The 13789-nt window shown below is 46.7% G+C and overlaps 1 protein-coding gene across 2 annotated transcripts in view; it reads left to right on the top strand.

Moving 5' to 3' along the window:
• LOC144107801 (uncharacterized) overlaps nucleotides 1-12791 on the top strand; it is a 74208-nt gene extending 61417 nt beyond the window's left edge. Inside the window, exons 8-9 of one of the 2 annotated variants that reach the window (XM_077640989.1) lie at nucleotides 7151-7382; nucleotides 12668-12791. In XM_077640989.1, the coding sequence (XP_077497115.1) occupies nucleotides 7151-7382; nucleotides 12668-12777 (342 nt within the window). In that variant the 3' untranslated portion in view covers nucleotides 12778-12791. Of the gene's footprint in view, nucleotides 1-7150; nucleotides 7383-12667 lie in introns of those variants that run through there. The other variant, XM_077640994.1, reaches the window with a different exon arrangement.
• Nucleotides 12792-13789: the final 998 nt, after the last annotated feature.

Genomic DNA, 13789 nt, shown 5'->3' on the forward strand with positions numbered 1-13789 from the left:
GAAGTAATAACATGAATGTCGCACTTACTACAGTGCAGCCAGTACGACTCTGTCTCCCTCGCCTGTCTAAGAGCAAGGAAGCCTTTCTCCCTCACCCTCTATGCCCTTGCACCAAGCGCACTTGGGAAACAGGGACGCCACCACTAGGCCCTGCAGCTGCTTCACGGCCGTCCGTAGTGGGCTGTATGTTTTTGACGGGAGCTGTACATTAGCACATATGCTAATTTTGCAAGAGTAGCTTGTTAATTTCATGAAGAGAAATGAAATGAATAAGCCAGTGTTTTTAATGGTATTTGTTAAGCAGCTATTGCACTGAAGTAATAGAATTACAAAGATAGCAGATTTCAGAACTACTTTTTACAAAGCCCACAAAGCATAAAAGCTGGAAAAGAGAAGCTAAAACACATTAAACATTTAAAATGTCCATAGCTTGCAGCACCAAGAACAGCTGGTCTTCTGGTTCAGCCAGCAGTAGGGAGGTCATGACAGCGGTAATAAAATTTTTGTGTCATACATATTAATTCGTTACTTCTACCGTGCCCTCCTTTTATTCGTGATAAAATATAAAAACTTCTGAGTGTCACATGTTCTGTAAAACGACATACGGCATTCACCATTAGTTTAGAGAATGTCTTTCCTGTTTGCTTCGTTTCGAAGTTTTTGTGTTTGGCAGTTAAGATCTCTATTGGTCCAGCCCACAACAAAAAATTTCTTAACTCTAGTCACCGCATCCTATGATAAAGAATAAGCAGTTTTTGGGGTAGTGATGGTCGCATAACTTCTAAGTTTTTAAAACAATGCGCGTCCCTCATAGCCTGAGTCGCTTTGGGATGTTAAACCCCTATAAACGAAAGCAATGCAAATTTGGGAGAACATTGAAATCCTTAATTTCATAGTAATTGTTGAAACAGAATTTCTTCTGTGTGGGGTTTTTACTTGAGTGGCACATATAACCGAAAGGTAACAAAGGTTCTGGCACATGTTCATTGTGAGCAGGATGTTTTAAATGTACTTCTACTATTTACTAAAGATTTATTTCAAAATCAACCATGCACTGAAAGCCTAGGCATAGGGCAATAGCTGTGAAAAAATTAATCTGGATGCTGAACATGCACATATATTAGAATGCGAGCACTGAAGGTAACAATAGGAGGGGGTAACACCCCGAAAATTTTCCACGCACTTTTTTTGAATCTGTGAGAAGTTGCTTTTATTCACTAAAAAGTCCTGCAAAGGTCTTATACTCATGCCTAATGTTCAGAAAAAATGGCAGTAAATGGTTAAGGCCTTCAGTGTGTTGATGCCGTTATTTTCGGAGTTGGCGCTACACATCCACATTTAATGTCATTATACGAAAGTCACGATGATGATAATGCTTGCAAGACAGTGCAAATTTTCACCTAAATATAAACAGTGCTAATGAGCACAGTTTCTTAGGAATGTCACTCAAATGCAATATAAAATTATTTTGCAGAAAATTTAAATGTTTTGCAATCGATGATTTGGCACCCAAAAACAAACAGCATATGATGCTTGAAAATCACGACTCAAAATTCAGTCATTAGGCTTAGCTAAATGTCCAACTATTTTCAGCATGCTAAAAAAAGTGCTTTCCTCTTACTACTTGTTTCAAATCTTCAGAGCAAGTGCATGTAATCAAGAGTTTGTTCCTCTCTATGCGGAAAGAGGCATCACTGGGCTTTTTGTTTTGTGCCACTCGAATATAGCCAAAATCTTGCAACATGCCTGAAAAAAGAATAAGGTTGCAAGGTCTTCACTCGCTACCTCAAGTGGTGACATGGCTGAATCCATTTTTAAATAAAACATTAAAACCTTAAGAGTAGGAGGCAGCATAGCATGAGTGGGGCTCCTGCTCCTCACTGCATCTTAGAAGCCCTTTATAATAGGGAGCAAAGAGGGATGTATGTGTACCATTGTCTCACGAAGGGTAAAGCGCAGGTGACATACAAGGCTTAAACAGGAATCATAGGATACATTTGAGGCATATAAACCATATATGTATTGTGCAATCAATATATATTCCTCACACGTGCCGCACTCCCTCGCACGTGGGCATCAGTGAGCGCTGATTTACTCTCCGAGGCAGAGAAGGATGCTGCATTCGTCGGCACCATCATTGCTGAAGGAACATGGTGTTGTCAATACGATCTTCAAACAAAGGGGCAGAGCGCCGAATGGCGGTCCACATGCTCTCCGGCGTCAAGAAAGGTGCAGCAACAGTGGACCAAAACAGACGATGCTGATAGTTTTTTTCGATGCCAGAGGTGTCATACACCACGAGTTAGTCACACAAGGGCAGGCGGTGAATCAGAAGTTTTATATCCGTGTGCTCCAACACATGCGTGATGCACTGCGATGCCGTCGCCCTGACTTACGAGCATCTGGACGATGGAGCCTTCTCCACGATAATGCAAGGCCGCACACTGCTTTCAGCATGACAAAATTTCTCGCCAAGCACAGCATTACTGTACTTCCCCATCCGCCATACTCAATGACCTCTCCCCATGCTATTTTTTCCTGTTTCCTCGTGTGAAGAGAGTCGTAAAAGGTCGCTGAATGGGGAGTGTGGAGGCCATTCAAGACACCACGACAAAGGAGCTGACAGCCATCCAAAAGAAGCGTTTTCGGACTGTTTCCAAGACCTCAAGAAGCGTTGGAAGCTGTGTATAGACTGCAAGGGATACTATATCGAAAAGGTTCTGCACAAACGATTTCGATGTTAAACGCATTTTTTTTTAATGAACTCAGTCTCAGAGATTTACGGACAAAGGTTTTATGACGAAATGGACTTTGTACAGGTGGGACCGCAGCCTTCTATTGATGTGCAATAGTGACGAACCATGCTGGGGTCACAGAGCACGCCGAAGCATGTGGGCACAAGTTCTCGTCACAATTCGCATCAGTGGTGTCCTGGTTACTCGCGATGTCAGCAATGATGTCTTCGTCCACAAGCGCTCCCGCAGTCTCAATTTCATTGTTTGAGGAGACAGTTGCCTATGGCTGCCCCATTACTAATAGCACCAGGAAATTCGTACAACTTGTCACGTATATTAAGGAGCCTAAATTAAATTTTAAAGGAAAAAGGTGTGAAGAAGACGCGAATTACCTGAAGAATAAAAAAGAGGAAGAAGAAGCATTCGTTGAGGTGGAGAGATGATTGGTGGAGAAGCATTCGGTGAGGTGGAGAGAGATGATTGGTGGAGAAGAGAAGAAGATGACAACAAGGCTTACGTGGACTAACACCGAGGCTATAAAAGGGCGAGTGAGAGCGAGGCATAGGGGGAACAGCAGAGAAGCGGAGGCTTTGGTGGGTCAGGGACACTTTGGCTGGAAGAGAGCGACGCCGGCTACTGCTCCAGTGAGCTCGCGTTCTACGGCAACGCATCGTGGACTTCCTGCCGTGCCTGAGCCCGTTCCGGGGAGTCAACGGAGGACGCTACCACCTGCTACGGCCAGGGGTGTCTCTAGCACTGTTGCCACCCATCCGGGTGGAGCCCCCAACGCCAACAACACTGGCATCACCTCCACGGGCGCTTGGACCGGGAGCTTGTACGACACAGCCAGCGACGCCGCCAGCGACGCCAGCCGAAGCACGCCGAACGCCGCCTCGATGCCGGCTATGGGATCCATACAACATCGCAGCCACACCGAACCAACCGTGAGCCCGAACGCCAACCGCTAATAGTAGAACACTAGTAGTAGACACTAGTAGCAGTGTGCCCGGGTCGTGTGTATTTATAGTCTTTGTGCTTTGTGTTAGTTTTGTTAGTTTTGTGTTCTAGTGTGTGTGCCACGTAGGGTGTATTAAATGTGCGTTTGTGTGGGTACACCCGTCGCCTAGTCCATTTTTTCAGTCCGAGTGTTCCCCGGAGAGATCCGTGACACAACTAGTTGCACAAATCATAAAGATGCGCTATGGCTTCATCGAGCTCACCTGACAAAGCAGTTGCTTTATCTTCTCCGGGAAAGCAGAGACCAGAATGTCGAATGCAGTTCTTTATAGTTTAGCTTCTGACATCAGTCCACCATCAACCCAGCATATATGAGGCTCCTAAGAGGTCGATTTTTAAGTCTCATCCAGTCGTCAGTTTATGCAGGAGCTGTTCAATTAGACGTATCCTACAACTAACCTTCAATACGCGCGGATTATCCCTTGGTCCAATGGTTGAGGCACCGATTTGGTGGCAAGAGCATTCGGTGGCAAGAAACGAAGTGCAATGTTGCTGATACTAGCACTGCCACGGTGAGCACAGCCATTGTCTATGATGAGGCAAATGTTGCAATGTTGGCCCACCAGGTATTCATTCCAAGATTTCAGCCACTTGGCAAAAAGTGTTCACAGCTCATTCACACTCTTCGACTAGACCTGTCTACTGGTCCTGTTCTCCGCTTTAGCTTCAACATCAGTCTTGTTCTTCAAATGGTGTTGAGCATGCATCTTGGAAACTTTACACTGTGGCGACTTCAGATTTCTTCTCACTTCATTCAACTCTCTTGATAATTTTCAAATTCTTGGAAAAGGGGAAGTTCTGCAGTGCGCCTGTCATCGTGCGCACACAGACAACAAAAACCATGTGAAATTGCCGATGGCAGCATGACTCACCATACATGCAAACTGCACAACAATGCGGAATCGAATGGTGCTGTGCACTAAAAGCCAATGTTCTAGTTGGCAGGGTACACTCCCGCCATTTACGTCAGGAAAATTCTGCGTCATCATTGGTCTGAGCGTGGTACTTAGCACCATAGCACCAAATACACCTCCAAGTCTATGCAGAAAAGCTAACCTCTGGGAGATGTGCTGAAGGAAAGCCAGCTTCTTGAGTCAACTGCAGTTTTCCAAAGTCAATATGACCTGCGGAGAAGCTAACCCCCTGAGATGTGTTGATTGAAAGCCAGCTTCTTGAGTCGCTCGATGTTGCCTAAATTTCAGTCTATTGGAGTGATGGCTAATTTTTGTACGATGTAGCCATACATTTTCTTATACATTCATGTTGTAGCTTTAGAGTGCTCAAAAATTATTGAATACAAATGATAATTTCATCTAACTGAGTTCAGTATAATTGGGTCCGACTCTAGTTGCACCTTTATGGCCTCATGGGCCTCTCTAGTCTGTGCTTAGTAACCCGATGCAAAAAGCAAGTCCTGGTTAAGTAGTTTTGGTGCAAAACCACTAATCCACAGGTTCAGATCTGAGCAAAATCGTATCTTGTATGTACACCAAGGCAGCACAGAAAATGAAGCATAAAACAAAAAAGAAAAGAAAAATAGACCCCATAATTGAATGTGCTCAACATGATAGTGGCCAGCAAATTTGGTTCAGCCACCCCTACAAATTTGACCTCGGCAGATTTGGACGAAAATTTGTATGCAACATAATTCGATTGTGCCCAACATGATGGTGGTCCCCAAATTTGGCCCGCCCACCCCAGATTGTGGCCCACCCCCAGATTTTACCTCGGCCAATTTGGACCAAAATTGGTGTGCAACCTAATTCCTGTGAGCCCAACTCGATGGTGGCGTCCCAAGTTTGGCCAACCCATCCCAAAAATTTAGCCCACCCCCAAAATTTGACATGCCAATTTAGACCAAACTTGGCATGTAACCTAATTTGAGTGTGCCCAACACAATGATGGGCCCCAAACTTTTGGCCCACATTCACCCCCAAATTTTGCCTCTGCCAATTTTGACTAAAATTGGTGTGCAACCTAATTCAAATGTGCCCAACATCATGGTGGCTCCCAAATTTGGCCCCCACCCTAATATTTGGCCTATCGCTACACCCAAAATTTCACCTCGGCCAGTTTGGCTCAATTTTGGTGTCAAAACTAATTTCAGTGTGCCCAACACGATGGTAGCCACAAAATTTGGTCCACCCACCTCCAAAAATTACCGATCAGGTAAATCTTGCACAAACTAATTAAGGCAAGATAAAATATAGCTAACAAACAAGACCAAAAGCTCGTGCTTTTGCACTGAATCGAATGTTGTAAACATTCGGCGTGTTTTTGTTACAAAGATTTTTCAGTGCACTTAAAAAGATGTTTGCTGTCCCAGTATCTTGGAAAACGAATGTATTAGCCATTCTGCATTTTTTAGTTAGATAACAGTAACATGCAGTAGAATGCAGCCATGTTTCGTGCCTTTCATTTCCTGCAGAGAATAAAAAATGGTTTGTTTTTGCACCTGTGTTAGGCACTTTTAATGTTATACACTTTGTGTAAAAAATATATTTGTCACCTTTCGAATCTTTGTTTATTAGTTTCTCGTATTGCATAGTACACATTTACTTAAGCCTTGAACATTTTATAGCTGTTGAATTTCACTCTGAAAATGCGTAGTCTTTTTTTCTAAGCTGCATTCTTTTTGCAGCATTTTGCAGCTATATTAATGGCAACTTTAGTGGTACTGAACCATTAATACTTAAAGCACTATTTTGTGAGCATATAGGCTCTGAGTATCCCTCATGTCTGAAGTCTTGAGCTCGTGAAATGTAAATGCTATTTGGGACCTCAATGCTGCTGAGGAAATGCACTCTAAGGGGTACAAACAGTATTTACTTTTAAGGCAAAAGCCTTCATAGGCTCATGACTTACCAGCGAGTATGTTTGCAGAAAAGTGTCACACTATGGCTCTCAATCAAACTGATGATGTCATCAGTGGTGTTGAAAGATCACTGGCTTATCAATGAAATGTGGTAAGCAAAGCCCTAGCCCAGAATGCTTCGCAAACTTGCTCGCAGATATAAATGACATCGTTCGAGAGAAGCGCTGCCTAGGTGCTCTCCTGTGTCTCCAGCAACCAAGCGTGCGCGCGCTAACGAACGACAGCGACACAAACGGGAACACTGCTCTAAAGGCTTTCGCCTCACCGCACTTTAAGTCAACAAAATGCTGCCCTGAAATTTTTATGCTTGCTTTCACTGCGTGTGTTCCAATATCCAGTTGGCATTGGAACAGACGCAGGATGTGCTGAACTGCTGGTGTTTTAAAGTGAGAAACTGCTACTTCACAATGGAGAAGTAAAATGTCTGATATGATATTGGCATGTCTGTTATCTAATCCCTTGATTGAGGTGAAACGTGTTGGCATTGGGGATGTTAATGCACATAGCACCTTGGATCATGCAGGTACATCTTGGGTCTGACATCCACATCCCTGCTGACAAGTGGCAGCGTCTCATAGATGAACCAAAGGATACCCTTTTCGTGCGGAAAGCAGCGAAGGCAATTTGGGGCCTCCAGAACCTCTACAATAGGAGTATTACTGGAACCGCTTGCCGCCGCTACCTGTACAAAGGGGGTGGTCCCGGGACGTCAGTAAAAAAGGCACTGACACCTACGAAGCTTCAAGCTCTCAAAAGTATGTGTTTTCTTTCATAATTAAGCTAAGTTTTTTGGAATTAGACATGCAGGTGGATGTGCAATATGTGGCTGTGGCAAAAGGGTTGAATTGTATTCTCCATGGTGCATTATCCGAAATTGAGTAGTGCATTGTGGTGTTTGTGCTCTCTGCTCAAGCTGCAGCATATGCCTATACTGCAGGAAAATTTTTTTTTTTTTGGGTTCAGTGGATGAGACTTGTTTGCTGGTGCACTTTCTTCTTATTAGTGCAGTTTTTTTTCCACAGTTCTGAGTTAATTGGTATTCATCCTCTAGCATGATAGGTGCGAGCTGGACTTCAGGCTCAAGTAGCTGACACACTTTCACTGGAAATGCCCACTATGTGAGCCCATTGTCTGCAACAATGCAATATATATGCACTAGTTCATGTTGCGCTTTGAATGTTTGCATCGTAGCTTTGCAAGCAAGGTGAGCCTGGTTGGTAGATAACCGTTCTTGCTGACTCGGCAAATATGAAATCTGAGTTTTTGTAGCGAAAGCTGCATTGGCCACAAACTCGCAGTTTCGCCGCGCTCACATTCCCACCACGGTCGCCCCGCACCACATGACCAACCACGTGACTGGTCACGTGAGCAACCACGTGACAACAACTAGCCAGACAACCATATTAACCTGAACTTGCAATCAAGATTAACCAAGGCTAACCAAGCTATGCCTTAGCTTTCACTATGTATATCCTGGTATAGCCAAGCTATGCCACTGCCAATTTTTCACCAGGCCACATGAGTTACTGGTGCCTCTAATACTCTCCACGGGTTAAAAACAAAGCATGATTTTGTGTTAGTCAAAAGCAGCGGCAGCATATTCAACCAGTTGAACTGCTCAGTGAACAGCATATAGTTCGTTTGCATTATGCTCCAAGTGATATTGACTTTCAACAAAAGAAAGCACAGCGCCTATGGTATGCACAGAAGCACCTGCACATTTCCAATCTGGGGTAATGTGCAAGAATAGTTGGCTTTCAGGTTCATTGACAAGAGTGGTTACCTTGTCAAGATGTGTGCCGGCAACAGCTCTGACACCAGGCCAACCACTTGAAAATATGGCTGCAGGTCCCTACAGCAGATGAGTTTTCACATGTTGCCCAGTGAACTTTGCATCTTGCACTACATTCTGAGGTTGATTTTGCTATGAAAATAATGATAGTAAAAGGTTGCTGGTGGTGTTGGTCCGGTGATTTCCAGAAACTGGATGCACTGCTTGAAGGCTTCTCGATGACATGACTTGCAGGCGAAGCGATTTAGTGAGAAACGAACTTTTATACAAGCTATTTACAGATGGGTACAAACAAAAGTTAGTATACGGCCACAACTAACCGCGGCCGGCCTAGCCGACCGCCTGCACAGAGGCGAGGGACACCGCGTCCCGACAGTCAAACTGGCGCGCCCTGCACCAGCTCTCAACGGTCACTCCCTCCGCACTCGGCCAGACCGAGCGCCTGCCAGCTAGGAGTCGCTAGAGACCAAAGCACACGGGCCGGCTCCCTTCGCGGGTACACCCCGAAGATGCCCGCGCCCCTTTCCACACGTAAAAATAAACTGCTAACTGCGGCTCATCAGTTTTGACGAATAGGAAAGCTCAGAACTGATGTCAGCGTTTTCCTTTACCCCCGAGGCCTCCCTAGGTGGTCTCGCAATCCTTCGCCAAGGGGACAGGGGTCCAAGGTCGAGGCCGGCAGATAGCCCCGCCGTCCGGAGCGGCGAAGGAAACTGCAAGGAAGAATGGGGAGACTAACCAAAAAGGCATGAGTCCCCTTCTAACGGCGTGCACCAAAGCAAAACAAAATAAAACAAAACCGGACGCGCAGCCTAGGTGACTGCCCTCTTGCGGAATATTCGCAACACATGTACAAAAAGATGCGACAGCGCACGAACCCTACACCTTCCCCCCAAGACTCGGCTAATCTATTCAGAGGTAAGCCGAGACAACAAACAACAAAAAGGGTTCGGCAAGTGGCGGTTGAGTACCTCTGCACGAGCAAGCAACCGGAGCCTGCGAGCCCGCATGCTGCGACCCTTCGTCACACACTCACACCCATCCCGAGGACAATGCTAATGACAGTGCCAATGACAAATACTCTCAATCTTGTAACTAAGACAGCACATCATTCTCGGGGCACTCAAACATCTGTAATATGCAAACAAAGACAGTTCAGAGCAGTTTATATCACACTTCTCGTAATCACTGAAGCATACAAGGTAAAATCAGCATAACTGCCGCACAAGAACATTTGGTCATGTCCATGTCTGTAGTCCCTGAACACTAAGTCCTGCCAACTCTGGATCCCCCACACCCACTTACTGCATCCGCGCTTACTCGAGCCTTTTGTTTCATCTCGAGACTTGCTACCAAGGCTAGCCGTGTTGCATACCTGCGCACGGGTCCTTGTTGGGACATGGCAAGGCCTGTTAAAGGTGGAGTGGGCATGGCCAACCCAGCCTACGATTCAGCGGCATCCTCCCGGGTCGAACATCGCACCCGCCGTTTACGACCGAATATCAGTGCGGCACAGGCGGTCAGCGCAGTGACATTCCGTTTGCGCTGCTGTCTATCCAACTTACGACCCTCGTTGACGGTAAGCGCACTCAGGCCACGTGCCTTCACTATGGACGGAGCCATGTTTTCTGAGGCCTTCATGCTTTGCGTGCTCAACTGCTGTAGCGTCTTTACGCTGGATGCCAGTCCCTCGGGCTGCATAGGCAAAGGAACGCCAAGATCGTGCCGTGATTTGGCGTGCGTCGCAAACTTTTGACATGTTTCAGTGCTGTGTTCACGGCAAAGGACGCAGACACTGTACACACCAGCTGATCTGCCGTATGGCAATCTCTCCACTGTAGCATTGCTTGTACCCGTGTCCGCTGTCTCAGAATCAGCTCTAGACAGCTGCGACATTTGCGCCTCAAGAGACCCCGCTACCGCTGAGCTCGATGTTTCATCCGCGTCATTGGTCAAACACCCCCGACGCACCGCTTCCATGTCGATGCGCAAAGACAGTTCACACTGGACGCCTGCGCCTGGCAAGCCGCCCTTTTCCTCATGCTCATGAGGTTCAGCGCAAAAGTCCGTCATGCCCTCACGTGCGTCGCCCACCGGATGGGTTTTATCGGCCTTCCCCTCCACGGGGCTCATCCCCAAGACAGCAGGTAGGGACCGCTGTTCTCTTTCAACCTGGATTGCTGACTGAGCAGCATCCGGCAACTCAGCGCCAGCAATCTCTTCATTGTTTGTCGGGACTTGCGCTTCGCTCGAAGCGCTTTCGATACCTACCGGCTTCAAGTTGCAGCAACTAACCACCTCTTCTGTTACACTGCTCAGCGATTCCTTGCCATCTCCTCTACCCGGAGGGGGTGATCGGCTCTGAGCTCGCTCTAGCGGTACCACCTCCTGCTGCGCACTTCGCTCTTTCTGGAGATATTCTTTTATCTCCTTGTACTCTTGTTTGGCTATCGCTAGTCTGCGCTCGAGAGATTCCAGGCTGACATCATCCAGCTTATCTTCGAGGCAACTACCTCGGCCGGACCATAAGGCGAACCTGGCATAATGTCCACTCGAACACCTGGATGCGGCAGCAATCTCTACATTGTTTGCCGGGGCTTGCGCTTTGCTCGAAGCGCTCTCGATCCCTACTGACTTCAAGCTGCAGCAACTAACCACCTTTTCTGTTACACTGCTCAGCGATTCGTTGCCATCTCCTCTACCCGGAGGGGGTGATCGCCTCTGAGCTCGCTCTAGCGGTACCACCTCCTGCTGCGCACTTCGCTCTTTATGGAGAGATGCTTTCAGCTCCTTGTATTCTTATTTGGCTATCGCTAGTTCGCGCTCGAGGGATTCCAGGCTGACATCGTCCAGCCTGGACCATAAGGCGCGCCTGGCGTATTGCCCACTCTAACACCTGAATGCGGCCATCACACCCGTTGCTCCCTAAATCTGCGGATCGAGCGCTACGGAGGCAAGCAAATGGGAAGGGGGACTCACTCTGCCGTCGCGCTGCCCATGGCTCCTGCGACCTCTCCGAACCTCTCAGACAGATGCCGCCTCGTCCTTTCCCACGGCTGCAGCACTCTCTTCCTTGGAGGCTTCTTAATGCCTCCTCGTTGCTCCGCAGAAAGCCGTGTCCGCTTGAATCTTCCAACTGCCGCCGTTACTCAAGGATACCACTCTGTGTCTGTTGAAGGCCTTGTCTTCGGCATTTCACACCCGATGCGGTTTGCACCTTCGTACCCCCGTAGCCTGTCGTCCTTTCGGTATCTCGCCTTGGATGCCGAACTTTGTCGTTCTCTCCGTGGATGTCTTCGTCCGTTCCTCGGGGCCGCTGCAGAGCACCAATCCTGTCGACTGCACCAGTAAAGGTTTAGCTGGTAGTGTTGGTCCGGTGATTTCCAGAAACTGGATGCACTGCTTGAAGGCTTCTCAATGATATGACTTGCAGGCGAAGCGATTTAGTGAGAAACGAACTTTTATACAGGCTATTTACAGATGGGTACAAACAAAAGACAGTATACGGCCACAACTATCCGCGGCCGGCCTAGCCGACCGCCTGCACAGAGGCGAGGGACACCGCGTCCCGACAGTCAAACTGGCGTGCCCTGCACCAGCTCTCAACGGTCACTCCCTCTGCACTCGGCCAGACCGAGCGCCTGCCAGCTAGGAGTCGCTAGAGACCAAAGCACACGGGCCGGCTCCCTTCGCGGGTACACCCCGAAGATGCCCGTGCCCCTTTCCACACGTAAAAATAAACTGCTAACTGCGGCTCATCAGTTTTGACGAATAGGAAAGCTCAGAACTGATGTCAGCGTTTTCCCTTACCCCCGAGGCCTCCCTAGGTGGTCTCGCAATCTTTTGCCAAGGGGACAGGGGTCCAAGGTCGAGGCCGGCAGATAGCCCTGCCGTCCGGAGCGGCGAAGGAAACCGCAAGGACGAATGGGGAGACTAACCAAAAAGGCATGAGTCCCCTTCTAACGGCGTGCACCAAAGCAAAACAAAATAAAACAAAACCGGACGCGCAGCCGAGGTGACTGCTCTCTTGCGGAATATTCGCAACACATGTACAAAAAGATGCGACAGCGCGCCGAACCCTACAATGATTGACTGACAAAGGTGTGCAAATTAGACTGAAAGGATTTCAGGTGTAAAGTGGTCTTAAGCTAACTGTCATAACTGTTACCAAGCATTGAACATGCTTTTAGAGTATGACTCTCATATTACCCCAAAACTGCTTCTTTTTTGTTGCTTTTATCTTTTTAGGTGCCTTTGAACAACACCTGGAAAAGTACCCAAGTAAAGTTCAAAACACGAAGAGACGTAGCAATGTCAACAGGTACCTGGCTGACATGCTGAAAGTGCTGAAGCGCTAAACGTTGAAATAAAGCTTTTTTTTTTTCTTCTTTTCGTGCTGGCTCCTGTGTTTTCTGCACTTTTGTTATGAGGTCTCGGATCATGAAACTGAAAGTGTAAGCCCCAGTCCAACAAGATTATGCTCTTGAAAGACCTACATAAAATGCAAGGGTTTGTAGCACATTCCAAAAATTATACAGATGTTTGCATTTTGTAAGCATACAACGTTACCAGGGGCATGTATTTTTATACAATATAGTTTAATGCACTTAGCAACAGTGCAATATGTTTCAGTAATTATGCACTAGCTCCTTTATATGATTGGATGCATTTCTGTGTTATTTTTGTATGGAAAAGACGAATTTCGTATCATTTCCGCATCAAGCCGTTCAGCACAGAATTCCGTACTGTAGATACGCACTCTATATAATACAAAATTGTAACGTTTCTATATCATATAAGGCTCTCTGTATAGTGTAGAAGATCATTATATCTCTGTACAATACGAGATTATGCATTCCGATAAGTTCGTATGTATGGAAACATGCATTGTGTGAAGTCCATGCATGCTGTTTTTTCCAGTAAGGATATTGCAGTTTAATCTTGAGTCACATGACCTAAACACTCCCAATGGGTTGCACCCATTATTTACCTGATGAAACTGAAGCGACATCAAGAAATTCAGCTATAAATTGTTAAGCGGTCGTTCGCAAATACCATGTGGTGGACAATGCATTCTAATGGCTAATGCATCATTTGGTAAAAGAATATGTGCAATTTAAAATTGGGTGTCTATGGTCCTTTAAACGATGGGATTGATATTCTCACAGAATTGGCACTTTCTGAACACACTGTTGCAAGCTCGAACCGCTTTCGCACGTAATGTGCTGCATGAACTTGAATTGTGGTACAAATTCGTAGAACCCTTCTCTGCCGTGTCCTTTCATCCCGGCGACAACGAAGTGTGCGGGAGGCGTAAGGCTTCACCGAGACAATGAGCGGAAGAAAATTGCAGGTAGCACCGGAACTTCA

Source organism: Amblyomma americanum, chromosome 10 (assembly GCF_052857255.1).
Source record: "Amblyomma americanum isolate KBUSLIRL-KWMA chromosome 10, ASM5285725v1, whole genome shotgun sequence".
NCBI classification, from domain to species: Eukaryota; Metazoa; Arthropoda; class Arachnida; order Ixodida; family Ixodidae; genus Amblyomma; species Amblyomma americanum.